The sequence below is a fragment of the Herpailurus yagouaroundi genome, unplaced genomic scaffold (assembly GCF_014898765.1).
Source record: "Herpailurus yagouaroundi ecotype Mexico unplaced genomic scaffold, PumYag 308, whole genome shotgun sequence".
Lineage (NCBI taxonomy): Eukaryota > Metazoa > Chordata > Mammalia > Carnivora > Felidae > Herpailurus > Herpailurus yagouaroundi.
Genome location: NW_024412525.1, coordinates 2,002,806 through 2,030,152, shown reverse-complemented (window position 1 = coordinate 2,030,152; position 27,347 = coordinate 2,002,806). Strand labels below are relative to the sequence as shown.

General features: G+C 56.4%; 1 protein-coding gene and 1 long non-coding RNA gene across 8 annotated transcripts in view; one reads left to right on the top strand and one right to left on the bottom strand.

Moving 5' to 3' along the window:
• KIF21B (kinesin family member 21B) overlaps positions 1–27,347 on the top strand; it is a 49,857-nt gene that overhangs the window by 5,943 nt on the left and 16,567 nt on the right. For 5 of the 6 annotated variants that reach the window (XM_040462321.1, XM_040462319.1, XM_040462318.1 and 2 more), the window contains exons 2-24: positions 7,665–7,887; positions 8,218–8,400; positions 10,743–10,892; positions 10,976–11,110; positions 11,509–11,676; positions 12,016–12,131; positions 12,643–12,838; positions 13,965–14,154; positions 15,151–15,214; positions 15,321–15,539; positions 15,877–15,958; positions 16,409–16,526; positions 17,361–17,552; positions 19,353–19,552; positions 22,728–22,835; positions 23,301–23,369; positions 23,770–24,002; positions 24,372–24,519; positions 24,765–24,959; positions 25,058–25,159; positions 26,393–26,558; positions 26,769–26,820; positions 27,006–27,063. In XM_040462321.1, the coding sequence (XP_040318255.1) occupies positions 7,665–7,887; positions 8,218–8,400; positions 10,743–10,892; positions 10,976–11,110; positions 11,509–11,676; positions 12,016–12,131; positions 12,643–12,838; positions 13,965–14,154; positions 15,151–15,214; positions 15,321–15,539; positions 15,877–15,958; positions 16,409–16,526; positions 17,361–17,552; positions 19,353–19,552; positions 22,728–22,835; positions 23,301–23,369; positions 23,770–24,002; positions 24,372–24,519; positions 24,765–24,959; positions 25,058–25,159; positions 26,393–26,558; positions 26,769–26,820; positions 27,006–27,063 (3,367 nt within the window). Of the gene's footprint in view, positions 1–7,664; positions 7,888–8,217; positions 8,401–8,434; positions 8,572–10,742; positions 10,893–10,975; positions 11,111–11,508; positions 11,677–12,015; positions 12,132–12,642; positions 12,839–13,964; positions 14,155–15,150; positions 15,215–15,320; positions 15,540–15,876; positions 15,959–16,408; positions 16,527–17,360; positions 17,553–19,352; positions 19,553–22,727; positions 22,836–23,300; positions 23,370–23,769; positions 24,003–24,371; positions 24,520–24,764; positions 24,960–25,057; positions 25,160–26,392; positions 26,559–26,768; positions 26,821–27,005; positions 27,064–27,347 lie in introns of those variants that run through there. The other variant, XM_040462324.1, reaches the window with a different exon arrangement.
• On the bottom strand, positions 1,593–4,279 carry LOC121021705 (uncharacterized). Of its 2 annotated transcripts, none has more exons than XR_005786659.1 (2): positions 3,864–4,279; positions 1,593–2,153 (listed from the first exon to the last, which is right to left on the bottom strand). It is a non-coding gene; the product is annotated as an uncharacterized LOC121021705 (long non-coding RNA). The 2 variants fall into 2 exon arrangements; XR_005786660.1 differs by lacking the exon at positions 3,864–4,279 and adding an exon at positions 2,762–3,088.

Sequence of the window (27,347 nt, the reverse complement as noted above, 5' to 3'; positions counted from 1 at the left end):
CAGCAGGGGAGGGTCCCCAGGGCCCAGTTCACACTGAGCTGTCCTCCATGTGATGCACATGCCATCACAGCTCTGGGCTCTGGGCACTCCCCACTCAGCCCCACTCTGCAGAGTCTCCTGTCTCCTGGGAGGTCATGGGAAACCTCTGCCAGATGCCCTGAGAAGGGAGTGGACAGGGAGAGCCATGCTGGAGCACAGAAGAGCAGATGTTCCCTGCGCTGCGCTCACCCCTCTTCCCGGGCCCCTGCAGGGGGTGGGGGCAGACCTGGCCCCTGGCAGGAAGCCCTGGCCACTGCTCACGGCCCAGCCTGTTCATCTTTCCAACTCAGGACAGGGCCCGGCCCCCTCCCTCAGCTTCTCCTGGCATCTCCGCTCCCCAGCCTCTGACACCTCACCCCGCTTCTGCTGGGGCACGGCTGAGATTGTGATGCCCTGGGGGTCATGAACAAGACTCCCCAGGTTCCCTCCCCTGTCAGACTGCCTGCCCCTGGTTGTTACTCAGAAGCCAGTGGCCAGGACTTGGATGAACTAAAAGAGAAAGGTCAAGGACATGTGAGGAAGGAGTGGAGGCTGAACCCCAGGTGCCCTGAATTGACACCCCAAGGCTTCCTATAGGTTTTCTTGGAGTGTCGGCACCCTCTCCCTGTGCACTTGGGAACATATTTGGGGGCAGAGGTCAAGCACAGAGGGTTGACAGGCCCATTTCACCAGATCTGCTAGGGCCTCATAAACCCATGCTTTCAGACCCCACAGTACAAAGCCTTCTTGTTTAGGGGTTCCGTGTCTTCTCCCTGAGGGCAGTCTCAGGCAGTGCTGGGGGAGGGTCTGAGAGGCCAGGAGAAGGTCCAGTGACAGGGCGACGAGACCCTCTGGCAGTCGCAGGGCTCTGGTGGCCCCCCACTCGGTATCCCTGCAGCTACAAGAGCCAGCACCCTAAATTGGGTCTCACCACCCTATTTTGGAGAGGAGTGGCCTCTAGGGGAAGACGCCTTCTCCGGGCTAAGTCAGCTAAAAGCCCCCGGGTGTCTGGGAGCCAGACTCCCCTGAGAGAGCAGGATTTTGCTTCCAGCCGCCTTCCCCAGAGCTGGCAGGCTGCCACGGGGAGGAGGGGGGAGAGGATGCTCATTAGAGTGGGGGTGTAGACGCCCTGTTTCTGCTGCAGAGGGGAGCTGCCTTCCTCTGGCAGGGAAGCAGCCTCCTGGGCTCTTGTCTCCGTGCTTCTCCATGCTCTAGGCTTCGGCTTTCTTAACTACAAAACGGGGAAAAATGCTTTCCCAACAGACTGCTCGTGGTGCTGCTGGCAGCTGTTGGTAGGATCAGTCCGGAGATTCTCGGAGGGGATCATTTTTCTCCAGTCCGACCTCTCTCCTGCCCTGGTGCCGGGTTGCTCAGTAGATGCAGTGGGATTGGGCAGAGTCAGCTTTGGTTTGAATTTCATTTCCACCATTATGAATTGTGTGACTTTGGGCTTGTGAAATTTCACCTTCTGAGCCTCAGTAAAATGGGGGGGGGGGGGGGAATGGCCCTTGCTTCACAGGGTGGTCCTAACACATTACGTGTGTTCATGTATGTAGATGAGCTTGACACATAGGTTCTCAAAAAATGTTAGGGTTTGTTTGTCCTTATCAGACACGGGACGGAAGAAGCCACAGTGATACCAGTGACTATGATTTCGGAGCAAAAAGATTCCACAGACTCCCAGGCTCCCCTTTCCAGGGCTTAACAATCTTTGCAGGCAGGAAGTTCTTTTTGCTAGCTTATCTAAATCCCTCCTGCTGTAGCTGAGGTCCCCTTTGATCTGGCTCTGTCACTGCTGAAGAAGAGCTGGTCCCCGGCAGGTCACAGCATGGCTAAGTGACTCGGTGTGCCAGGCAGACTAGGAGTCCCAGTGCTCTTCTCTGTGCTCCCTGCCCCCCACCCACACTTGCACACAACAGCTCACTTCCAGTTTACCCGTGCTGCCCTGTGGTTGGAGCCAGGCAGACCGCTTGGGGCTGGGCAGAAGGGAGGTCGTGGCATCTGCCCAGTCTCAGGCTTGAGGGCAGCACACCTAGAGACCAGGCGATGAACTTCCTCATTCTGCATTTCTCCCCGGGCTGTTCCACTAGCCTCTGGGGGCTGCTTTTCAGGATTCCAGAACGCCATTAAGGGTCCTATAGAAGATAAAAGCAGATAGGCTTATTCCCCCTGGGGTCTCTTCCAGAGGGAATACTTACGCTGGTTATGTCAGCCATCTGAGGGGTGATTCCAGTCCAAGACCCTGGTTCTTCTCCAAGCGTTTGAGGCAGAGCCTGGCGGGAGGGTGTCTCCCAGCCTGGAAGTCCCCAGAGTGCAAATTACTCACAAGCATAGCTGCTAACATACTAGTACTCTCCAGCTCTCCTCCTGGACTGAATCTTTGGGGCTGATGGCTAGTAAAGGTAGTCTTCCTAGAAGAGCTTGTTCTTTATCAGCTATGTGACCTTGAGCCCAGTTAATTTCCTCTGAAGTCTCATTTGTAAATTAGGGGCATTAGAATGAAGAATGATCTAATGTGCAAAAGCATTGTGGGTACAGTGTCCAGCAAAGAGGCAGTCTTGCCCCATAGTATGGTGGTTGTTACTAACTGGAGGAGTTGAGTAAGCGGCGATGTAAAGGGGTTCCAGGTGCCAGCAAAGAAAGGCGTCAGGAATCACAGACCATACACCACAATTGCAAGAATTTTCTAGCACTCTGGAACAGTTAGTTCTTGATTAGTTATTTTAATATCACAGGCTGTTACCTCTCAGTGACGAGACTCTTCAAATAGAAAGCACCCTTAAGAGCTCCGGGGACTGAGCTCCTAACTGGGGGGCAATTCAAGTTAAGAGCCCAGGGAAGGGCCCTAGCCAGCTGATGGGGTGGGACTAATTTCACCTGAGATGCGGAGCCAACCCTTAGGAGCCCAAGGTCACTGGGCGGAGCCCCTGGGGGTAATTGGCTGGCTCTGTGTGATGTCACTGAGGAAGGGGGCGGGGGGCGAGGGGAGCTAGCCTCATCCTCCCCCTCCTAAGCCACGGGGCAGGGTGTGGGGGCTCCGGGCAAGCTACCCTTCGCCGAGGGAGCTTTTCTCCTTGGCGGTCTCTCAGCACCCCCCCCCCCCCCCCCCCCCCGCCCGGGGCCTGCCTCCCCCCGTCTCCTCTGTCCTCCCCTTCCGCCCCGTCCTCCAGGCTTCCCAAAGAGCTGAGGAACCGCTGACCTCAGCTCTTCCCGCAGCGCCGGGCTCGGGTTCGCGGCCTTTGTCCCGCCGCCGCCGCCGTGGGCACCGACGGGTGGGGGGCCGACCCCGAGCCGCCTGCGCGTCCCTCGGCCGGTGCACATCTCTCCGGCGGTGGGGGAAGGATATTAAAATACCCGCCCACATCACACCAGTCCCTGCTCAATTGTGAGCAGAGGAAGCCCAGCGGCCACGCGCCCGTGCCAGATCCTGCCTCTGAAAAGCCCTGGGCCCTTTCTCTTCGCTCTCGCGCCCGCTCCCACCGCCGCTCGGTCTGCGGGTTGCCAAGCGGCGAATAGACCCGGCTCTGTTCCGGGAGGTTCCGGGAGCCTTTCTGCGCGGGGCTGTCCGGCCCGCCCCCTTCCCTCCCTGCCCGGACCTTGAGAAGCGATGGAGCGAGGCTTTGTAGGGGTAGGGCCTGGGGTGAGGGGCTCCCTGGGTGCGCTTCTAGTGGTCCCCGGACAGAAATGACATTGGATGTGTGGTCCACAAACGCAGGGCTGGCCCCGCGGGCCATTGTCTGCCGATTGGAGTTTCTCAAAGATTGCATTAAATTATAGTTTATCTTGATTACTGAGTTTTTTCATACCCCCTTAACTTTTGCACTTGTGGCGAATACCTCACTCACCTCATCCTAGTCCTGGATCTGGTCCACAGCTCCTGGAGTCTGTAGTTTACTTGGAAGACCCTAGAAATTGGTTTCCATCCCCGATCCCCCCTCCCATGCCCGCCAGGAGGAACAGGGCTGTGCCTGACTCCTATCCCTTCCACCCTGCAGTAACTAGAAAGCCTCCGGGCAGGGCAGGGTGGAGTTGGCTAAGGGCAGCCCATAGAAGTGACCTCACCCAGGGTGGGGCCAGGAGGGGAGGCTGCTGGAGGGGAAGGTGATGGAGTCCCTAGAAAGTTAAAACTGGGAAGAGATCTTCTAGGTGACACAGGAGGAAGCAGGCGCTCACGAATAAGAAGAGAGTGGGGGCCAAGCCTTGTCAAGGACCTCGGACTCTATCTCCCAGCCCTCTGGTCTCCTACCTGTGGGATGTAGGTTTAAATGCTACACTGGGTGGTGAGGAGTGAACCCCCAGACAGCTGAGACACAATGTCTGCCCCTGCTGGATTGCAAGCCCTGAAGGCAGGGCCAGCCTGGTGCCTGGCCAGGGTCATGCATGAGCAGACAGATGTAGCAGGATTCCTTCCAGAGCGCCTCCCTGTCTCTAATGGTGGTGCTGTGGGAGGAAGCTTATCTATTGATTTGGGGATTGAGAGTTTCCCCGGGCAGGAGGTAGCTGGAGAAGCAGAACAGACTGCAGGCTTCATAGTCAAGCAGAGCAGGAATTGGTACCCAACTTCACTGTATTTACTCTGTGTGTGACCTAACCACTGCAAGCCTCAACTTTCCTCTCTGGAAAATGGACATTGAAATCCTTAGCTCATTGCATCACTCAAATGAGCTAGTCTGTGGCGGGTGCCTGGCCCAGCTAGCATATATAAAATCTTAATTCTCTTTTGCTTCCACCTCTAGCTACCCATTCAAGTCCCATTCCTAGGACCAACACTGTCTCCCTCTTCCGGGTCAGTTGCTTTGGGAGTTAGTGACTCTTTCTGAGCCCATGTCCTCTGTCCCCCAGCTTGTACCCTTTTCTCTGAGTAACATTGCTCACCATCTGCACCCTGCAAAGCACCCTGGTGCCTACAGGGAGCCACCCTGGGGCTGGCTGGTGTCGACCTCAGAGGACCCCCACATCAAGATGTGCTGGGCCTCACATCCCAGGATAAAGACCCCAAGGGGAATGCCTGACTCCACAATTCCTGGACCCCAAATTCTGGAACCCCTCTTCGACATCCTCTTTCCCAGACTGCTCTTCTGCTAGCTCTCTTGTTCTTGGCAGGTGGGCTCCCCAGTGTTCTGGGGAGTGGTCGTTGAAGGAGAAACTGCCCCTCCCCCCCACACTGATGGGCCCTGACAGGCAGGGCTGCTGCTCCCCCTCCCCTGCTCTCACTGTCTCCAGGGATCCTGATTCGATTTCCTCCAATCATCAGCAGTGCCATCTGCCTGGAGTAATTAAATGGTATTTGAATTGGATCCAGAAATCCTATCACAAGCAGCCCACATGGTAGGGAGGGTGTCTTCCGGAGTTAGTGCTTGCCAGCAATGCTAGAAACTCCTCGGAGCCTTCCCAGGCCAGCCCCTGGGCTCACCTGGGAACATCTGGACGCCCTGGGCAGTAAGTGTTTGGCCCTGGGTCCCACGGGCCCAGGGGCAGAGCCAGGTCTGAGGGCCAGAGTCCCAGGTACCTACCTGGTGCCTTGTGAGCAGTGGCACTCCCCTCCTCTGGAGGTGCTATCTGTCTCCCTGTGTATCTGAGCCACTCTTCCCCCACCCCGGCCCGCTGAGCCATGCCCTTACTGACACCGCAGCACGGAAGTGTTGAAGAGGCCGAGCACACCCATGGTTCGAACCCCCACTCTGCTGCTCGCTGTCTGTGACTAGCCGGGCATCATGTCGTTTCCTCCTCTACAAATGGGGATGGCGGTATTCACCTCGGATGTTCTCTTGAGGATCAAGAGGTAGTAAATGTCCATATGCTTAGACACCCCCTGGCATAGAGTGAGTGTGAATGCGTGTGTCAAGTGCCACCCTTAGTGGTCGAGGTAGAATCGCTGGCCCAGTCCTCCTCCTGGTGTGGGTCAAGTGCTAGTCTGCACGTCTAGACAGGATGAGCGAGTATCAGCTGCTCCCTTCTCAGTCAGAAAACAGTTCAGTGGGGAGACTGGGAAGCTGAGTTCTAATTTCGACTTGACCTGGAACAGCTGGATAGGGGGGACGAAGGTGGTAACCTCCCATTGCCGGCAGCCTCACCTCGGCGAGGGGAGAGCCGAGCCGCTGGCCTATGAGAACCTGTTGACGCCTAAGGGAAAACACTTCTGAAGAAAACCCAGGCCACCATCTGTGGTGTGGACTGGGCCTGGTGTAGCTAACTTCCCCAAACCCTCCCCCAGGGAGCTACCCTGCCTCCTCCCAGTGCCTTTTGACCCTCTAGCAGCAAAGTGCAGGCAACAGGCTGACGGGAGCATCTCCCCTGGCCTGCAGCTCTGAGTGGGCCTTGGGGGCCGGGGCAGCCCTAGAAGGGACAGGATGGCGACTTGGTGGCCCTGGCTCTGTGGCTAGGCGCCCCTGCCTGGGCCCTGGATGCATGCTGGCCTGGCCCGTTCATTCTTTTCTTCTCTTGGTAAATGTTGGCTTTGGAAAAGGGAGCCTGACAAGCAGCTCATTGTAAGCGCCTGGCTGATAGGGCTGGCTTGTGTGAGCCCATGAGCGACAGCGCCTAACCCACCCCCCTTTTACTTTAGGCATTTGGGAAGTGCTTTTCTGCCAGTCCCTACAGCGCATGTTCACTGACTCACACTTGGTTGCCATGGGGACCTTGCCATGGCAATGGCTGCTTGGAAGAGGGAGAAGAGGTGGCCGGATGGAGATAGCCCTATCTGTGGCTGGCTCCCACCCAGCCCTGGTGCCACTTTTCTTCCTCATTATAAGGGATCCCAGCAGGATCTGGGATTGGGATCCAGGCCTGTGGCAGGCCTAGTATCCCTTCTAGAGGTCTCTGCCCTTCTCAGCGGACTTTTGACTTGGCCTGCTCTGTCAGGGCTGTGTTTGGCCTGTCCCCCTTGGCTCCTGGAGAGGAACCAGAGCTGGTGCCTAAGAATGTTCCGCCAGGCTCTGGCATCTGAGAGGGGGCTCTGCAGCTGGGGGACTGTTGCAGCCCCTACAGGCCTTGGCAGAGGCTCAGGTTTGCTCTTTAATTCAGTCCTGAGGGGAGCAGCCAGGCCTGTCCCTCCGGTCCCCACCCAGGTGCTGAGCCTTACCTCCCCAGCAGGGGGCAAGCTGTCTTCTCTTCCTGATCTGCGGGACACTAATTCTAGGGCTCTCCGCTCAATCAGGAGTGTGTGCTTTAATGTCGGACGTGGGTTTGGTTCTGTCATATCCCACTGGACAACCTTAGGCAAGTCACTTCAAGTCCCTCGGCCTCAGTTTTCACATCTGTAAAATCAGGCAGATACACACCTCACAGATTTATAGTGAAGAAGACATAAACTCATTTAGGTAAAATACTTTTAACACAGATCCAATATATACAGTGCTCAATAAGTATTAGCAACTGCTCAATAAATGTTTGGGTGATATTTTTATTGATATTGATATTATATTTGATAGAATATTGATATTATTATTACTATTGTGATATTATTACAAAAGTTGCCTCCATCCTCTGGGGAGGCTCCTAAGCTTCCTTCCTTCTCCTCCAGTTTGTGGGGGCTGTGGGGGGGTCTGGGGGAAGGGGAGGCTTGGCAGGCAGGTGAGGGGGAGCGGGGGGCCACAGCACTCCCCTGCCAGCTGGGTCCAACCTGGGGCTCTCCCCGTCCCCGGCAGGATTCGGCCCCAGCTGTCAAAGGAGAAGATTGAGGGCTGTCACATCTGCACTTCTGTCACCCCGGGGGAGCCCCAGGTCCTTCTGGGGAAGGACAAGGCCTTCACCTATGACTTTGTCTTCGACCTGGACACCTGGCAGGAACAGATCTATTCGACCTGTGTGAGCAAGCTCATCGAGGGCTGTTTCGAGGGCTACAATGCCACAGTGCTGGCCTATGGGCAGGTAAGCCGCCTCCACTCCCACCAAGGGCCACTCTGACCCCCATCACCCCACTCGGTGGAAGAGAGAGCCCTGCCCCCTCAGAGCAGTGGCAGTGGAGCCGTGGTTTTGTCTGTTGTCTGAGGATGCTGCAGCCTGGCTAGCTATGGGAGGGAGGCTGTCAGAGGAGACTTCCACAGGGTGTGGCTGAGGGAGGAGGGAGGGGCCAGGAGGGACAGGTGACCCGGGCTGGGAGTTGAATGGTAAGGAATTCTGCCCGGCCTGGGGTCCAGGGCTTGCTGATGTCCCCCAGAGGGTGCTGTCTAACACCTCCTTCCATCTTTGCCGGTGCAGACAGGGGCCGGGAAGACGTACACTATGGGCACTGGCTTCGACACGGCAACATCGGAGGAGGAGCAAGGCATCATTCCGAGGGCCATCGCACACCTCTTTGGGGGCATTGCTGAGCGGAAACGGCGGGCACAGGAGCAGGGTGTGGCTGGGCCTGAGTTCAAAGTCAGCGCTCAGTTCCTGGAGGTACTGTGGCCTCGTAGGGTTGGCAGGAGGGAGACTTGGGGGACAGCAAGACCATGGAAGCTGGGCTTACCCCCAGGACAGTGGAATGAGCCTAGGAAGCCGTGGCAGCACCTATAGCTGATAAATATCCTGCTGCTGGAAACATCCAAGCAAGATCTAGAAGACCACTTGGTACGACACTCTTAAGTGGTTTCCTGTGTCAGAAGGGGCTTCAGTCGGGGCATCTGGGTGGCTCAGTCAGTTAAGCGTCCGACTTCAGCTCAGGTCATGATGTCACGGTTTGTGGGTTCGAGCCCTGCATTGGGCTCTGTGCTGACAGCTCAGAGCCTAGAGTCTGCTTCGGTTTCTGTGTCTCCCCTCTCTCTGCCCCTATCCTCTCTCTCTCGCTCTCTCTCTCTCTCTCTCTCTCAAAAATAAATGAACACAAAAAAAAGAAGAAGGGGGTTGAGTCAAAGAGAACCTTTAAGATCTCTTCAAACCCTGATGTATTCTCAGCTCTGACACTTACTAGCTGTGTAACCTGGGGCATATCATGTCACCACTGCACAATGGTGGCTATAATGTCTATTTCCTTACGAGTTTTGTAAGGATGACACGGAAGCATATGCCTGGCACATAGTGAGAACTCCTCGGCTCTACCAGGTTGCTCCCCAGTCTCAGAGCACCTGCCCTATCCCTTTCTGCCCGAGGTCCTTCCTGACCCTCTGAGTCTTGTCTGACCCCAGGCCAGGAAGGTCCAACAGAAGGAGCTTTTCTTTGCAATAGTTCCTGCCTCTCTCTGGGAGAATGTCAGTGTGTCAGGGCCAGGATTTTGGCATCTGGGGGTTTTGGGGATGGAGGGAGGGATCTTCGGCCTATTAAGGGGCCTCTCAGAAGGGTCTCTAAGGAAGCAGGTAGACCTGGGTTCTGCTCATAGGTGCCTGACTTGACCAGGCACCTCCTTTAGGACACTTGAACCAGGTGCCTTCAGTTCTCAGCATCTGAAGCTCCAACCCATAGATCCCCACCAACCCCTGGCACTGGGGCATTTGCTGGGTATGGAGCTGCCCTGGGCTCTGACTGTACCCAGGTTGTCCTCTGAGGGAGGGATGTGGCTCCAGCCCTCTGTAGGTCTTCCATGGCCCACCCTGCCCACCGCACCACTGCTTCTCCCTCCTGGGCACTCAGAGCGACTGCTTTCCCCTTAGAGGACCCTGTATTTTAGATGTGAGAGTTTTTCTTTGTCCTTCTGGCCTTTTTGCTTCTGATAAATTGACTGCCTGCCTGTGTGTGTGTGTGTGTGTGTGTGTGTCCTACGGCTGTGTATCTCTATAAGCTTTTCCATCTCTTTATTTTCTTCTTTCCTCTATCCTATTGCCATGGGAATCCCCAAAGAGTAGGGCAGTTCCTAGAAAACTCATGCCAAAGGAGGAACCACAAGGGGTTAAATGATGGTGCGCCTGTCTCAACAGACAGACAGACACCATGGCACCCACCTCTGCACCAGTCCCTTCCGTTTCCCCTTCCCCTTCCTGTGGAGTATTTCTGTTTCTTTAAGGCATCAAAGCCTCGGATGTCAGAGGGCTGCCGTCTGCCCCTCCCCCACAGGATTCTGTTGGCCGCTGACCAAGCTGCCCTGTCCCTTTTCCCATCCCCCAGCCCCAGCCCCCACTCCCAGCCCCGCCCCGCCTGGAGAATATGCCAACCCTTCAGCAGGTGAAGCTTTCCCTGCAGGGATTCCAAGCACAGGAATCTCCAAGATTGAGAGCATGTAAAATAAGGTGACTGCTCCTGGCCAGGTCACCTCTCCCAGTGGTCTCTGCAGGCCCTCCCCAGGATGCCAGGCCCCAAGGGCATGCTCTCCATGCCCACATTCCTTCCCCATTGGGAGGTAGTCGTCATCTCAACCCCCGGGGACCATCAGTCTCTACTGAGCTCTGCCTTTCCCTCCCTCATCTGAAACCACGTCCCTACCCCTTTCCTAGCCTAGTAACAACATAGTAGGATCTGCCCAAATCTCGGTCATATCTTCCTCATTTACATCTTGGACGTTGAGTCCCCTTGTCCCCTTTAGGTCATTAGTCCCTTGCCAAGACTGAAAGCTGCTGAATGCTGGTTGCTTGGGCAGCGGAAACAAAACCTTAATATAGTTCTTCCCAGGACCCAGCTGCCCCCCTCATACCTGTTCAGGAGAAAGATCATGGAATCTAGAACCTAGAGGGAACCAGTGTTGACAGGTTCACCTCCCAGAGCCTCAGTTTCTATATCTGCAAAATGGAGCTGATTTACAAACATGGGAAAGCCCCTTGGGGCTCCACACTATGTGCCACGTGAACCCAGCAGCTGTTTCTGCCCCTGCCCAGCTCTACAACGAGGAGATCCTTGACCTGTTTGATAGCACCCGTGACCCTGACGCCCGCCACCGCAGGTCCAACATCAAGATCCACGAGGACGGGAACGGTGGCATCTACACCACGGGCGTCACTTCCCGCCTCATCACCTCCCAGGAGGAGGTGAGTGTTCACTAAAGGTCCGGGACAGGCAGGGGCCGACTGCATAGCTGGTCTGCTGTCCTCACGTATGCCTCCCTCCCCAGCTGATCCAGTGCCTGAAGCAGGGGGCCCTGTCCCGCACCACGGCCAGCACCCAGATGAACGTGCAGAGCTCCCGCTCACACGCCATCTTCACCATCCACGTGTGCCAGATGCGAGTGTGCAGCCAGCCCGACCCAGTAAGGAGCCCGCAGAGCCCCAGGAGCTGGCGCATTATGGGGGCTTCTCAGAAGGGCAAAATGAGGAAGGAGCTGTGGATCTGAAACTAGCAAATCTGGGTTTGCCTCTGCCACTTGTTGATTTTTCTTTCTCGTTTTCCTTAAGCCTCAGTTACCCACCTGTACAATGGGGTAACCATGCCTCTATGGTTTTGAGGATTGCATGAGAATCGGGCATGTGCAATTACTGTGCACATTGCCAGATGCTCTGCCTGTGCAAGGGGAGAGGTGCCTGCAGCCTCCCTGGCTCTCGGCCCCACAGCGCCCCAGGCAGCAGTACTGAAGGACAAGGGCTGAGAGCAGAGGAGCAGCAAGGTGGGGCGAGGGCCAGGTGACTTAGACGCCAACTTCTGCTGCAGGTGAATGAGGCTGTGACTGGGCTTCCTGAGGGCACGGCTCCCACAAGTGAGTATGAGACGCTCACTGCTAAGTTTCACTTTGTGGACCTGGCCGGCTCAGAGCGGCTGAAGCGGACGGGGGCCACTGGCGAGCGGGCCAAGGAGGGCATCTCCATCAACTGCGGCCTGGTAGGCACACGCGGCGGGTCACCAGCCCCAGCAGCTGGCACAGCTCAGTCTCAGCCCCTCTCCAGACCCTATGGGCCCTGGCTGTCCCGTCCTCCTTGGGCCTCTTGTTGGTTGCTGCCCAGAGCACCCATATGTCACTACTGTGAGGCCCTTGGTCCTTCACCCTCACTCTTGCCCCAGTTCCTGATTTCACCGAATGATCACATCTGCCTAGAAACCCTCTGAGGGAGCTTGAGGGCTGCTGGGCCATCGAGGCAGGTACAGATGGCTCGGGGCTGTCTTGTCCCGACTCCCTCTCTCCCTGAGTGCCTCCCAAGTGCCAGGGTCTGTCTCCTGCAGCTGGCCTTGGGCAACGTGATCAGCGCGTTGGGGGACCAGAGCAAGAAGGTGGTACACGTGCCCTACAGGGACTCCAAGCTCACCCGGCTCCTCCAGGACTCGCTGGGAGGCAACAGGTACCCTACAGCCAACATCCAGGGAAGGGGCAGGGTAGGCAGGAACCTCCTGGAGAATATCGATGTGAGGGTTTGATTCATGAGGACCTTGTGGATGAGGAGGCCTTCCCACTGCAGGCTGCGGGCTTGGGAGACAGGAGCCTCAAGATGCCGTATGACCTCTAGCCAACATGGTCAGACTCCGCTTCTTTGTGCAACCGGGAGAGATAGTCTCAAAGTGACAGAGCCCAAATGGGGTAATGGATGGGAACTACTAGGCAGACACAGAGCTGTGACTGGCGGTGATATATCACAACCTGCCAGCCGCCTTCACTGTGGGTTACCACCGTTGGAAGGAAGCCCTTGGCCAGGTGGTCCAGAGCCCCACATCCCAGGTTCTGCCCTGGTGAATGCCCAGGGCCTTAGGGCCTTAGGGCAGTAGGGGAATGGGTTGGGAGCTGCGCCCTGAGGTGATGCTTCTGGGGGCCTGGCTGTGCCCCTCGAACCTCACTCTCCTACTGCACCCTCCCAGCCAGACCATCATGATTGCCTGTGTGAGCCCCTCAGACCGCGACTTCATGGAGACGCTCAACACGCTCAAGTACGCCAATCGGGCCCGCAACATCAAGAACAAGGTGGTGGTGAACCAGGACAAGACGAGCCAGCAGATCAGCGCTCTGCGGGCCGAGATCGCGCGCCTACAGATGGAGCTAATGGAGTACAAGGCGGTGAGCACACTCCTGGGCGTGGCGGGCCCTTGTTCTTCAGCGTCCCTCGCACCCCGCCACCACCTCCCCACCATGTCCCCACCACGTCCTGAGTATCGGCTCTGTGCATAGGGGTTTCCCTGGGTGAAGTGAGCACGGTCGGAGCCCCCAGGGTTTTAGCATACTAAGAGAAAGGAGGGAACTCAGCTTCTGTTGCATAGCTCTTAAGCACAGGATGGACGCCCTGCTGGGTGTTTTCATGTCCGCTGAATAGGCTACGTTGGACCAGATGAGACTCCTAGACTTTGGTACAGAAGAAGAATTGACGGGGACCGCATGAGTAGTCCAGTGTGCCTAGGGGCAGGGCAGGGGAGAGAGCTGGCCCTACTCGCTCAGGTGGCCAGTCAGGGAAGGCCGCATGGAGACGGGGGCCTTTTATATGGATTTTGAAAAGTGAATGAGATATCATCAAAAGCAAGTGGACCAGGCGTTCTAGGATGCAAACGAGCCATGTGCAAAGGAACAGAGATGGAAAAAATGGGTGCTTCTTGGGGAAGTGCCTAATTCCACATGACTGAGGCAAAATCAGTGGCTGCCTAGTAGCCCGTGGCTTGCACCTGGTACACGAATGGGTTTTGGTTTGGCTTGCCCTTTGTTTTAAAAGAATACAGCTTTGTTGTCTGCCTTTCTGAAAATCAGGAAATTTCAGTTTTTCCTGAAAAAGTTGAACATCTAATAACAGAGCACTAAGTTGGTTGGGGTAGCATATTGCTGCCCCCTTTTAGACTGAGTCTGTGACTCTGTTAGCTCCAGTCCCCACACTCCCTGTTGTCTTGTACCCAGACTAATTTACTCATATATGCCAACTGCCTGGGCCCTTTGAGGTTTTGGCCCTTGGGTTAGCACTTATGGTGGTATGAAGGTAGGTGCTGGAAAGGTAAGTCAAGGTAAGAATAGGGGAGACTTGGAATGGCTGGCTATAGAATTTGGACTTTCTGGTTGTCAAGGAGAGTATTGGGAGACAGGAGCTATGTTTTAGAAAACGTGAGGCAGGGGAAGACCACCAGCACTGCCATGTGCATCATCAACCCCTCCCCGCACTACGTACTCTGGCACCTGACCACCCCCTGCCTGCCCCTCCTCCCAGGGCAAGAGGGTGATCGGAGAGGACGGTGCCGAGGGCTACAGTGACCTGTTCCGGGAGAATGCCATGCTGCAGAAGGAGAATGGGGCGCTGCGTCTGCGGGTAAAGGCCATGCAGGAGGCCATCGATGCCATCAACAACCGCGTCACCCATCTCATGAGCCAGGAGGCCAATCTGCTCCTCGCCAAGGCCGGTAAGTTGGGGTGCACCAGGCCAGCTCGGACACCAACAGGCTGGGGGTCCTTCTCCCCATACCCACCCTAGGACATTAGGGAGGCTGGGCTAGCCGCCCAATCCACACACAGATCGATGCATTGAAGCATTTTTTTTCCAATTGATTTTATTTATTTTTTTATCTATTACTTTAAAAAAATTGTTTAATGTCTATTTATTTTTGAGAGAGAGACAGAGCATGAGCAGAGAGAGAGGGAGACATAGATTCCGGAGCAGGCTCCAGGCTCTGAGCTGTCAGCACAGATCCCAATGCGGGGCTCAAACCCACGAACTGTGAGATCATGACCTGAGCCGAAGTCGGACGTTTAACCGACTGAGCCACCAAGGAGCCCCTCCAATTGATTTTAAACCTTTTTTTACGACACAAGTAATACATGAATACGTCTTCCTTGCTTAACATGCATGCATAAAGTAGAGGTTAAAATCCCTTCTCACTGAAGTCTCCATTCCGTGTCTTCTCTACTTCTTAGAGGTAGCTCTGGGCACATTTTCCCATATTTTTCCATACCTTTGCTCCAAGTGTGGCTATGTATTCATATGGACGTACACACATATGTGTGTGTGAATATATACTGCCTTTTTTCTGTATGTGAGATCGTATGTGTTGTCCTACGACTTCCCATTTTCACTTAGCCTTATGCTTTGGAGATCTTTTATTAAACATATAAATCTACTTCATTCTTTTAAGCTGTACAGTGTTTCATATGTGCCGATCATCGGCAGCAGTGCCTGCGGATGGCCCTCGGTTGTTTCCGATTTCGTGCTTTTACCAACAGTGCTTGTGTATATCTGTGCACACGTACGCATCTTTCTTTGATGTGGACTCCTTTTTGGGAAAGGTCCGTGTGTGCTGTCCTACTGGACGCACAGGTACAAGACCACCAGCTTTGAGCCGCAAGTCCTTACCCTTCCTTGTCTTCTTTATTGCCCTCTCCTTGCGCCCTTCCCCCTCCAGGTGATGGCAATGAGGCCATTGGTGCTCTGATCCAGAACTACATCCGGGAGATTGAGGAGCTGCGGTGAGTAGGCCCCAGCATATCTGGGAACGGCAGAGGGCCTGGGCTGGGCCAGAGCCCGGGGCGATGTCAGCTCACCTGGCCCCGACCACTTACTCTCCCCACGCAGGACGAAGCTCCTGGAGAGCGAGGCCATGAATGAGTCCCTGCGCCGCAGCCTGTCTCGGGCCTCAGCTCGGAGCCCCTACTCACTGGGTGCATCTCCGGGGGCTCCCGCCTTCGGGGGCAGCCCGGCCAGCTCCATGGAGGATGCCTCTGAGGTGATCCGCAGGGCCAAGCAGGACCTGGAGCGGCTCAAGAAGAAGGAGGTCAGGCAGCGGAGAAAGAGGTGAGTGGGGAGCCCCCCCGTCCCGGCGGGCTCTGCAGGAGCCCTGCCACCTGCCTGTGTTTAGCGGGGAGCTGCCCCAGGGCTACTTGGGAAGTCTCTGAGCACTTTTGCTCAGGCTTTTGGGCAGAAGCCACTCTCCTTTCTCTAATGCTGCACCTTCCCCCGGGGAGAGGGAGGGTGGAGATTACGCAGGGTTAATTCTAGATTGGGGGTAGAGAAGAGTAGCCACATTCTCTGCAGAACAGGAACCCAGCCCCATCCTCCTGCCCTATCCTACCCCTACCACCCCCTACCACACGCTCAAAGCTAACCTGGCCCACCCTTCACTCCTGGGCAGTCCAGAGAAGGAGGCCTTCAAAAAGAGGGCAAAACTCCAACAGGAAAACAGTGAGGAGACCGACGAGAATGAAGCTGAGGAGGTGAGGGACCGTCCCTGTCCCCTCCCCTCTACGTGCTCACTCCTGCATCCCTACTGAGCAGAGGGGTCCCCATGGCTACCTTGGCAGGATGGGAGAGGGGCTTAAGTCTGCCCCCAGTTGAGTTGATCCCGAAGCTTCCTTGTATGGCTAACTGGTTGCCCTGGCATTCTCCATCTCTCAGTCCCCCACCTCATTCCAAACGGGTGAGGCCGGGTGGGGAGGCTGTCCCCGGGGGGCTCTGCTCAGGCTGCTGGGGGAGTCGGGTGGTACTCTTTCAGGACTAGGGGTGGGCACAGGGGTCCTGAGCCTGGTCTGCCCCGTTCCCCACCGTCTTGACACGCCTGGGGCATTGTCCAGACTCCCTCTGCTTCTGGACTCCCCTCCCTGAGGCCAGGCCCAGCCTGAGTGAGGAGGGTCCGCAGGCCTCCCCTAATGGTGCTTGGTGCCCAGGAGGAGGAAGAGCGAGACGAGAGTGGCTGTGAGGAGGAGGAGGGGCGTGAGGATGAAGACGAGGACTCGGGCAGTGAGGAGAGCCTGGTGGACTCGGACTCAGACCCTGACGAGAAGGGTGCGTGTGCCCGGGCTGGGGCAGGGGGAAGCGACACGCGGAGTAGTAGGTGCGCGGGGTGGGCTGCCCGTCAGCCCTGGGCCCAGAGAAACTGCGCGGACCTTCCAGACTCAAGTCTCTGAGCCAGATGCCCCGAGGAGGGGGGGGGGGGGGGGCGGGGCGGGGAGGTCAGGCCCCTCTTAAGGGGGTCAGGCCTTAACTGAGTTCTCAAAGAGTGTGGATATCCAGGGCCTGGAACTCCCAGATGTGATATCGCCATCACCACCACCACCATCAACAAAGGCAACAGTAGTGATTAAGGATGGCAATGCTCATTATATGCCAGGAACTGCTGACCTTTGGCCTGGGTCGTTCAGTTCTCACTACAACCCCGTGCATAGATGTTAGGAGTCCCCCCCCCCCCCCCCCCCGCGCGGCAGATGCAGAACCAGGCCTTGAATGTAGGTCTGGCCGGTGCTAAAACCCACTCCTCTAAGTGGGGGCACCCACCCTATCAGCTCTGCCCTGCTGCCATTTCCTGACCCACAGCCTTCCTCCTCCACCCCGGCTGGGTCCCATGCCGTCTATGACAGGTAGACGTTGGCCTCTGGGGCACAACAGGGGTGGTGGGATGCCTAGACCACCCCCCCCCCCCAGCTCCTGGGCCAGCCTCAAATTTCTGAGGCTGGTCTTCAAATATGTCACCCCATCCGGCAGCCCCTACCCACCATGGGACTTATCATTCCCTCCAGCCTCTGCTCGCTAACTGGGCGCGGCTGACCAAAGGAAAGCCCCAGCGCCCCCATCCGGCCCTAAGCCCCTGGAACTGGATTGAGCCTGTCTCTGCCCCCACAGAGGTGAACTTCCAGGCAGACCTGGCCGACCTGACATGCGAGATCGAGATCAAGCAGAAACTGATCGACGAGCTGGAGAACAGCCAGCGGCGGCTGCAGACTCTCAAGCACCAGTATGAGGAGAAGCTGATTCTCCTGCAGAACAAGATCCGAGACACGCAGCTGGAGCGAGACCGCGTGCTGCAGAACCTCAGTGAGGCCACCACCCTGCCCTCGATTTCCCCTGAGGCCCCTCCCTCCACTGTCACAAGCCCCGCCCAGCAGCTGGCACCTGTGGGATTTACCTGGTCTCCTGGGCAAGGGCTTCTGACCCATGGACTGTGGCCCTTTGACCCACTGTCATCAATGTCTTAGGTCTAACCCTAGTTTCGTGCTACATTTTACATTTATTATTCTTTTATTGGCATCTTTGGTATTAGAATCCTTTATTTCCCTAGGCACATGGACCTGATGCTCCTCAGCTTTTTTTCTGCATTCAGTTCCTGGAGCATTTTCCTTCGAACCTATTTACAAATCTACTTGTCACATTCTGTCTTCTTTATACTGCTTTTTAGCAGTAATTCATTCAATTACTGTTTCACTCATTCATCCACTGATTCAGCAAACATTTGTTGACTCTGTCTTATAGAGCTGACATTGTTCTAGGTCCTAGAGATATTGGGGTGAGCAAAATCCCTGCATCACGAAGTGTACATTCTGATGGGCAGAGACAGGTGTAAATACAATAAGTAAACAGAGTGGGTGACATGTCCGATGCTGATAAGTACCAAGAAAAAAATATACAGCAGGGAAGGAGGTCAGGGAGTGTTGGGGAGCGGGTTAGAGTTTTACAAAGGATGGTCATGGAAGACTTCATGGAGGAGGTGACATCTGAGCAGACTTGAAGGAGGTGAGAGAGTGCCAGCGCAGAATGAGCACAGGGCTGAGCATTCCAGGCAGAGAACAGAAGATGCCAAGGCCCTGAAGTGGGAGTGTGCCTGGCATGTTGGTGGAATGACAAGGGACAGACAGCTGGAACACGGTGAAAGGGGGCCAGTGGCAAGAGATGAGACAAGAAAGACGGGAGCAGGTCGTGTCCGTCACTGGAAGGACCTTGCTTTATTCTCTGAGGGAGATGGGAGGGTGTGGAGTTTGGAGAGAGCGATGTGATGTAGATTTTAAAAGCATTTTGAGAAGAACACTCTGGCTGATGTGGAGGGGAATGAAAGTGGTAGCTTAAGATTAATTAGAAACTGTTACAAAAGATTCTGGTGAATCATTGGGGCAAAAAAAGACAGCAAAGAAGAAATAAATAAAGACAGCGAAGAAGAAATAAATAACCGTGGTGAAAGAGGATTTAGACAACATGGGCTTGAGGAGTGGTCCAGTTCTGGACCCATTTTTTAGGTAGAGAGAAAAAAGCTTTTGTTGACTGGGTAGAAGACGTAAGGTGAGCCAAAAGTGTCTCCAGGGTTCAAGCTTCTGGAAGGATGGTGATGGCATCTACTGAGAAGGGGAAGCCTGCTGGGGTGAGGGGGACAGAGATTGGGAGTCTGGTCTTGTGCCTGTTAAGTTTGAAGTATCTGCTGCACATCCCCAAGGGGACGCCTGTGCGCATTCTGGGCAGCAAAGGTCAAGGGTAGAGAAATCAGTTTATTCCTTCTGCTCTGGCCCGCATCACTGTCTTCGTACTAGCTCTTTCCTTCCCACTGGCCTGGTTCTTTCCTCTAGTTATGGGTCAGAGCTAAGCCAGCAGGAGTGGCCCACAGGACCCTCCCAGGAGGCTCAGAGGTCTCAAGATGCAGACACCCCCTCCAGGTCCAGTAGAAAGTCAGAGCAGGAAGGGGACTTGGCATCTTCCAGTCTGATCCCTTCAGTGTTTAAATAAGAAACAGGCGCACAGAGGCGTGTGACTTGCTCAGGGTCCCGCAGTGAGACTAGAACCCGGGCTCCCGCCCCCCACCCCCCACCATCTGAGCCCGAAGCTGACACAGCCGCCTCTTGCTGCTCTCAGGCACCATGGAGTGCTACACGGAGGAGAAGGCCAACAAGATCAAGGCGGACTATGAGAAGAGGCTGCGGGAGATGAACCGAGACTTGCAGAAGCTGCAGGCCGCACAGAAGGAGCACGCGCGGCTGCTCAAAAACCAGTCCCGCTATGAGAGGGAGCTGAAGAAGCTGCAGGCCGAGGTGGCTGAGATGAAGAAGGCCAAGGTAGGGCCGAGGGGGTGCGCAGCAGGGCTGAGGGGTGGCCGTGGGACGTCCTCTTAGAATCCACTTACTGTGTTAAAAATAACCATCGCTATCAGCGTGGAAATCTTCCCGACGCACAGCATTGCGTAATTCAAGCCCGTCCTGGCCCTGGACACTGTCATCTGAGCCGGGTTCACGGTCCAGGGTGAAGCCACCTCTCCCAGTAGAGGGACAGGGGAGGAACTCGCGGGACGCTGCTCAACACTGCCCCCTGTGGTGGGAAACTGCGCCACAGTTGCCCCCAGTCCTCCCAAGTACATGTGAGGGATCGCCCGGGTGCTGGGCCTTGGCCTACAGTGATAATAATCATTACTGTTGTCTGAATGCTTACTGTGGTCAGGCTCTAGGCTAGTGGTCTCACATGCATGAGCATACTAAGTACTCAGGAGAACCTCATGAAGGAGGCCCTATTATTATTCCCATTTCGTGCATGGGAAAGTGAGGCTCAGAGAGGTCCCTTCCAGCTACCCAAAGTTAGCGCTGGGATTCAAACTCACTTCTCTGCCTCCTAAGCCAACTTGAGTCCTGTGTGGCATGGTGCCTTTTCCACTTTGCCGTCACCCAGAGCACTTAGTCTCTGGGGCCTGGAGTCTGCCCCTGAAGCTCTGGTTTCTTGGCTCAGGTCTTCTGCCTCCGACGTCTGAGTATGTTCTTGTTCTGGCCTGCGGCCCGGCACCTCCACACTCCCTTCGTGTCCTCCCTCCCCCTGGCCTTCCTGGCCCTGCTGTCCTACCCTGGCCCTTAGCCCCTCGTGCATTCCAGCTCTCCCCAGCCCTGGGCCAGGCCCTGAAGCTAGACCCCCTCGCAAAACCTGGCATTGGCAGCCGTCCCAGCAAGCTGTGGAGGGCTGGCCTCAGAAATGGGAGCACCAAAGGTGCTTCAGGCTGATGGGACAGCAGTATGGACTTGGGGAGCCAGCCGTTAGTAACTGTGGCCTCACCGCTGACTCACGTGTTGACCTGCGTGCAGAGGAAGGAGGCCATGCGCTAGTGATGCATTCTGAGAGGAGGTGGGCTCTGAGCCATCGGGTAGTCCTGGCCACCTCTCCCGGGCACGCTCTGTCTCCAGCCTCAGCTGGGCCACAGATCCAGGGGCTCCATCAGCCCGGCCAGGCTGTTGCTTTACTCAGGTTGGCTGGCCTGACCTGGTCCCAAGGAGTGCCCTCTGGTGGTGTAGAAGGGAGTGACCAGGGGGCCTTGGTTTTTCCCTGGGGGAAGCAGCGCACCCATCAAGGTTTGTGTTGTGTAGGCGCTCCTGGGCCGTGTATCTGTGTCCTCACTCTGTGTCTCCCTGGAGGCTCACTGGCTAACGCCCCTGCAGCCTGAGCTGGCCAGTGCACATCCTAGCTGGGGTGACCCTAAATAGAGCCTCGTAAGGGAAGCCTGGCGAAATAATATGATGTCCAGGATATCCAAAGGACCGAGGACCCACCAGTCTTCCTGCATTTCAGTCTCAGGATTGCCAGGGCCCTTCAGCCAGCTGCCCATCTAACTGTGTTCTCATGAGCCCTGGCTAGAGGTAGAAAAGAACCTTCCAGGGGTGCCCCAGCAGGGCCCAGGGTTCTGTTAGAAGGACAGATGGTGCAGCAACCTCGGGTTCTAACCTGATGCCATGAGAACCAGTGTCTAAGAACCCTCCCGCCTCAGTTCAGCTGCAGTGTGATTCACAGAATTGAACCCATGTGGGGTCCACGGTCCCCAGGGTCTCCTGGGAGATGAGACAATGCCTCCTACTTCAGATGTACAGAGCAATGCTGGTCTCAGGCACTGTGACCCATGTCCGCACTGCTGTGTGCCTGGGATATTCCTGCCCCTTCTGAGACCTTCCCCTCTGTGCAACTTGGCCACACATGTGAAGTTGGGTGGGTGGGCTTCTGTCTAGGGGTACACAGTTCTTCCCCAGGAAGCCTCTGACCCCTGACCCCAGCAGGTGCCATCTCAGGTTTGCACACAGCTTCTAACATGTTCTCAGGTCAGCCCGGGGCTGTCTGCTGAATGCCAGTTCTTTGGGAAAAAACTCATTCTTGACCTTGAAGACCCAGCAGCTGCCAGCCCTCCTCTACAGATTCACCCCTGCAGGGCCTGCCCTCTGTGGGAGAAGCCAACCTCCCCAGCCCCCAGCCCCCTTGGAGCCTCCTTCCCTCCCATGCCATTTCCACTCGAGACTGTCTTCAGGGCACTGCAGGCTGGTGACATTCCTGGAGATGTCTGAGGCCTCAGTGGCAGAGAAGGATCAAGCTCTGTGTGACTTTCATTACCCTGTCACTTGGAAAGTGTCTAAAACCCCGTGTACATTGCCCTATCCTTCTTTGGCCACCAGCACTTGGCAGGAGGGTGCGGATGCCGTGAGGTCCCAGGCACAAGCTCTCTATCATGTTGGGTCATCTCTGGCCACTATGATGATGCTCTCTGTGCCTTTGTCACAGCTCTGACAACCCCAGGTTCTAGGCTTTCCAAGCTTTGATCACTGGCTTTGCTCTGAACTGGCATGCGGTCCTCCCTGCGGCTAGAGTAACAGCTGGAGTTTAGGGACAAAATGACCGGGGCCAAAACTCTGACCGTTCATTACCAGTTTTATGACTCAGTCATTGGTCTCTCTGGGGCTCACTTCCTTATTTATAAAACGAGAACGGTAATGCCTCTCTCATGTGACTGTCACAAGAACAGTGCCTGGCATATTGCATGTTCTCGATAAATGGTGGTGGCTTTTATTGTTGTCACTGGGAGCCTGGCCCTGATATGTGGCCTTGACCCCCACCTCAGCCCTGTCTGCAGCTCAGTTGTCAGTGGGAGAGAGGAATGTGCCCCACCCAGGTAGGATTACCTGCCTCCAGCAACCTGGGCTGGGTCTCCAGGGGCCAGACCCAGGACCCAGGTTTGGGTAAAAGCCACCAAGAGCTGTGACATTTGGAAGTGGGGGGCCAGGATTAGACCTGGCAGAGTCATTGCACCTGCACATCTGGGCTGGCAGCTTGCCCGGGCATGGGGCAGCTTCAACTACCACGGAAGAGGAGGGGCAGACCCCTGAGCCCCGGGCCACCACCCTGCCCAACATCCCCAGAGCCAGCTGCTCCCCGGAGGGTATGGGCCCCCCACTGCCCAGACCCCCTCACCCTTGCCATGCCTGCCCGTCCCAGGTGGCCCTGATGAAGCAGATGCGTGAAGAGCAGCAGCGGCGGCGACTGGTGGAGACTAAGAGGAACCGGGAGATTGCTCAGCTCAAGAAGGAACAGCGGCGACAGGAGGTGCGGGGCAGCCCTTGGGGACCCCCAGCCTCCCCGTGTGCCTGGCTGCCCCTCGGTTCCCACAGCAGGGCATGGAAGGGCCAGGGCACGGCAGGCTTCTGGTCCAGCCCCTCTAGTGTCTGGGGGTGGGGGGCGCAGGGCATGGAGGACCCGAGCCCCAGATGGCAGGACCCTGCCCAGGGTCACCAGCAATCCAGAGCCGGAACTGTGCAGCGTCCAGCCCCGAGCCCCCTAGTCCCGGATCCCTTGCTGTGCGGTGGAGAAGAGGCTCAGGGAATTGCCTGCACAGAGAGAAGGGTCTGCACTGTGACCTCCGGGAAGGGGAACCAGACTCCGCGTCCCCTTTTATCAATAAGTTTTGGCTACACAGGAATCAGCCCGAAAGCCAGGCCGTCACCTACAGAGGTGGGCAGACCAGGCTGCGGGGCCAAAGTGTGGACCCCAACCCCCTTCTCTCACCCACAGTTTCAGATCCGAGCTCTGGAGTCCCAGAAGCGGCAGCAGGAAATGGTCCTGAGGAGGAAAACCCAGGAGGTGAGCGAGACACAGTTCCCCTTCTCCTGAGTTCCTCCAGAGCCGGGAGGGAACAAGTGCCCGCTGGCAGTGGCCCTGGCTCTCCCTTTTCTCTCAGCAAACACGATGGAGCAGAGCCTGCGCGAGGCCTGCTGTAGGGCCTTGCTCAACAAGAGGGCCGAGGCCTGAAGACAGGCTGCAGGCTCTGGTCCCAAAGGCCTGAGACCTTTATTCAAAAGGTGGAAGTCTCTTGTATTCATTTCATATCAAACAGAGAGCCCTTGGCTCTTTCTCAGTCCCAAGCTCACCCTGGATGGAGCAGCTCCTGTAGACTCCCCTTCCGGCCCCTCCCCCCCAATTTGGGCCTTTTCACAGGTCCCCGGGTGCCCTGCTCACTGGGTTCCTCTTTTCTTGGCCACAGGTTTCTGCACTCAGGCGCCTGGCCAAGCCCATGTCTGAGAGGGTGGCGGGGCGTGCAGGACCGAAGCCACCCATGCTGGACTCGGGGGCTGAGGTGTCAGCCAGTACCACCTCATCTGAGGCTGAATCAGGGGCCCGCTCTGTCTCCAGCATCGTGCGCCAGTGGAACCGCAAAATCAATCACTTCTTGGGGGACCACCCCGCGCCTGCCGTCAACGGCACCCGCCCCGCCAGGTGAGCCGGGCGGGCAGTACCCTGGCTTCTGCGGGCAGAGCGGGCAGAAATATGGGGGCAGGAGCAGAGAGAGGCAAGCTCAGGGGAAGTGTGGTCCTGTGACGGGTCCGCATGGCCGTCGGCTCAGGGCTCAGGGGGACCACGGAGCTACAGAGGCTGAGAGTGCTCCCTTCCAGGTGGTGGGGGGATGGGGATTAAAGAGTACACTTTTCATGATGAAATAAAATGATAAAAAACATGCATTTGCCCCCAAAAGAACATATTATTAACATTGTTTAATTACAAAATACTATAGAGAACCTGGGGGTGGGGGAGGGAAATGTAGAAAGGGAGTGTTCCCAACCAATTCCCTTTGCCTCTGTCTCCCAGAAAGAAGTTCCAGAAGAAGGGGGCCAGCCAGAGCTTTAGTAAGGCTGCCAGGCTCAAGTGGCAGTCCCTGGAGCGGAGGATCATTGACATCGTCATGCAGAGGATGACCATTGTCAACCTGGAGGCTGACATGGAGCGGCTCATCAAGGTGGGCCTGACCACAAGGAGCCTGGGGCTCCCGTCTCCCCTTCCTTCCCGTCTGCACTCCTCCGCCTGTCCTCTGCCACTTCTGACTCCTCCAGCTCATCAGACCTTCTCATCCCCATTCCGCTCGCTCCTTGTGCCTGCTCTGGAATCCGGAGGTGCAGGGGGACCCAGGGACCCCACCTGGGGGGAGCTGTGGGCAGGGCTGGGCAGCAACCTGAGGCTTGTCCTCCATCACCCTCCCTGCAGAAAAGGGAGGAGCTGTTCCTCCTGCAGGAGGCGCTGCGGAGGAAGCGGGAGCGGCTGCAGGCTGAGAGCCCGGAGGAGGAGAAGGGGCTGCAGGAGCTGGCGGAGGAGATCGAGGTGCTGGCAGCCAACATTGACTACATCAACGACAGCATCACCGACTGCCAGGCCACCATCGTGCAGCTGGAGGAGACCAAGGTGCCCACAGGGCCTGGCCTGGCCTGGGCGGAGGCAGAAGAGATGAGGGGGGTGGGGGACAGTCTCAGTGACAAGGGATCTCTACCTCCCCATCGTAGGAGGAGCTGGACTCCACGGACACATCGGTGGTCATCAGTTCCTGCTCCCTGGCCGAAGCCCGTCTCTTGCTGGACAATTTCCTCAAGGCGTCCATTGACAAGGTGGGCCAGCAGCTCACTGGCGGGGGGCCCAGCAGTCACGGGCGCCTCCGTGATCTACCCTCATGGTGAAGCACACAGGCCTGGCTCCTGAGCTGCGTCACTTACAGGCTAGGACAAGCCGCCCCACCCCCGAGCCTCTGATTCTGAAGCTGTAAAGCTGGGGTGATGACAATAGCAAGCTCTTAGCTTGCTGCATGGCTTTAACAAGATGATGCATGCAAAGGGCTTGGCATGATGCCTGGCACATAGCAGGGCCTCCATTAGAAGTGACCCTACGTGTCTGGTCCAGGCCCATCCACAGCAGGGCTCGAGTCTGCTGGGAGAAGCATGTATCTGTATGTCAGGACAGGGGCAGCGGGAAACAGATAGACCACATTCCACTCAGGAAGATTTACACTCGGACATCAGATCAACCTGTCCTGTGCTCCTGTCCTCTCTCCCTGACAGCTGGCCAGGGGATGGGCCTCCTTCCCCCTGGGGCCTGTGGTCTTTGGGGACAGACACCATGTAGAGTGTCTGGCAAGGTGGTGGGGAGACCCGCTCTGCTCGCACTAAGCTCTTAGCTCTACTCTGTGTTTTGGGGGACTGTGTTAGTCTCCTAGTGCTGCCATGACAAAGGGCCGCAGACTGGGTGGCCTAAACAACACAGATTGATTTTCTCAGTTCTGGAGGCTAAAAGTCCAAGATTAAGATGTCGGCAGGATTGGTTGCTTCTGAGGCCTTTCTCTTTGGTTTGTAAGCAAGTGCCTTCTCGCCTCGTGCAGTTTTCCCTCTGTGTGTGCCTGTGTCTTAATGTCTTCTTATTAGAAGGCCTCCAGTGATACTGGATTAGGGCCCACCCTAAGAACCCCATTTTAACCTAATTACCTGTTTAGAGACCCTATCTCCAAATACAGTCACATTCTGAAGCCCTGGGGGTTGGACTGTTAGCATGTGAATTTGGGAGGGTGAGGGCACAACTCAGCACATAACAGGGGAACGTATCTAAGGCGACCTCTCCTGACATGTGTACACGGGGAAAGTTAGAAGGGTGGGGTTGCATCTCTGGTCTGGGGCAGGTACGAGGGTGATGTCTAGGAGTTAGCCCAGGTCTGGGACAGCAGGTACACAGGTGATGTCTGGGAGGGCCACCCTCCAAGGTGCCTTGGGAGCAGGTTGTCTGAGGGTGGTGATGAAGGTGCCCACAAAGCCAGGCTGGGAATGGTAACCCCTGGCCTGGTTCCTTGCCCACAGGGGCTACAAGTGGCACAGAAGGAGGCCCAGATCCGGCTGCTAGAGGGACGGCTGAGGCAGACAGACATAGCGGGTTCCTCCCAGAACCACCTGCTCCTGGATGCCCTGCGAGAGAAGGCTGAGACACACCCTGAACTGCAGGCCCTCATCTACAATGTGCAGCAGGGTATGGTGGGTGTGGGCAGAGGCCTCGAAGCTCCTAGATTCTTCTAGTGCTCCCTAGCTCCAACCCCTGGGGTGGGGGGACCTTCACCTCCCCAGAACTCCCCCAGAAGTCCCAGTCTGATCCCAGTGGGTGAGGTGTGGGAGGGAAGCCATCCCTTCTCCCCTCACTCTGTTGGGGCCTCTCATTACTCATCCCTCCTCCCTTCCACAGAGAATGGTTATGCCAGCACAGATGAGGAGATCTCAGAGTTCTCTGAGGGGAGGTGAGTTTCCAAGTCATGAGTGAGAGGACAGCTCATAGCATGAACCTGGGGCTGGGGGTGGGGGTTGCCATAGGATCCCAGGGCTAAGCCTAGATTTGGGGGCTCTTTGGAATCCACGAGTCTAAGGCTCAGAGAGCCAGAGGACAGGCTCTCAGTATCCTGAACTCCCTCTGCTTCTTCCTTAGCTTCTCCCAGTCATTCACCATGAAGGGTTCCACCAGCCATGATGATTTCAAGTTCAAGGTGAGCCCTATAGGAAGGCAGACAGGCTGCAGCAGGGCCAGTCTCCCTGTAGCCTGGTCTCCCATCTTTCTGTAGCTCTGCCCCCACCCCCCAGCCCTGACCCAACAATATTGCCTCCAGCTGGGATGGAGATGCCCTGGGTTGGAATTGGGAGGTGCTCGGATATGTAACCCCGGTTACAACCCAACCCTTTTTGAGATAGGTGGAAGGTGGGAGAAATGGCTGGAGTCACAGCCTAATGATGTCACCAGAGCCAGAGGCCCTGCTTTCAAAAATTGCCCTGT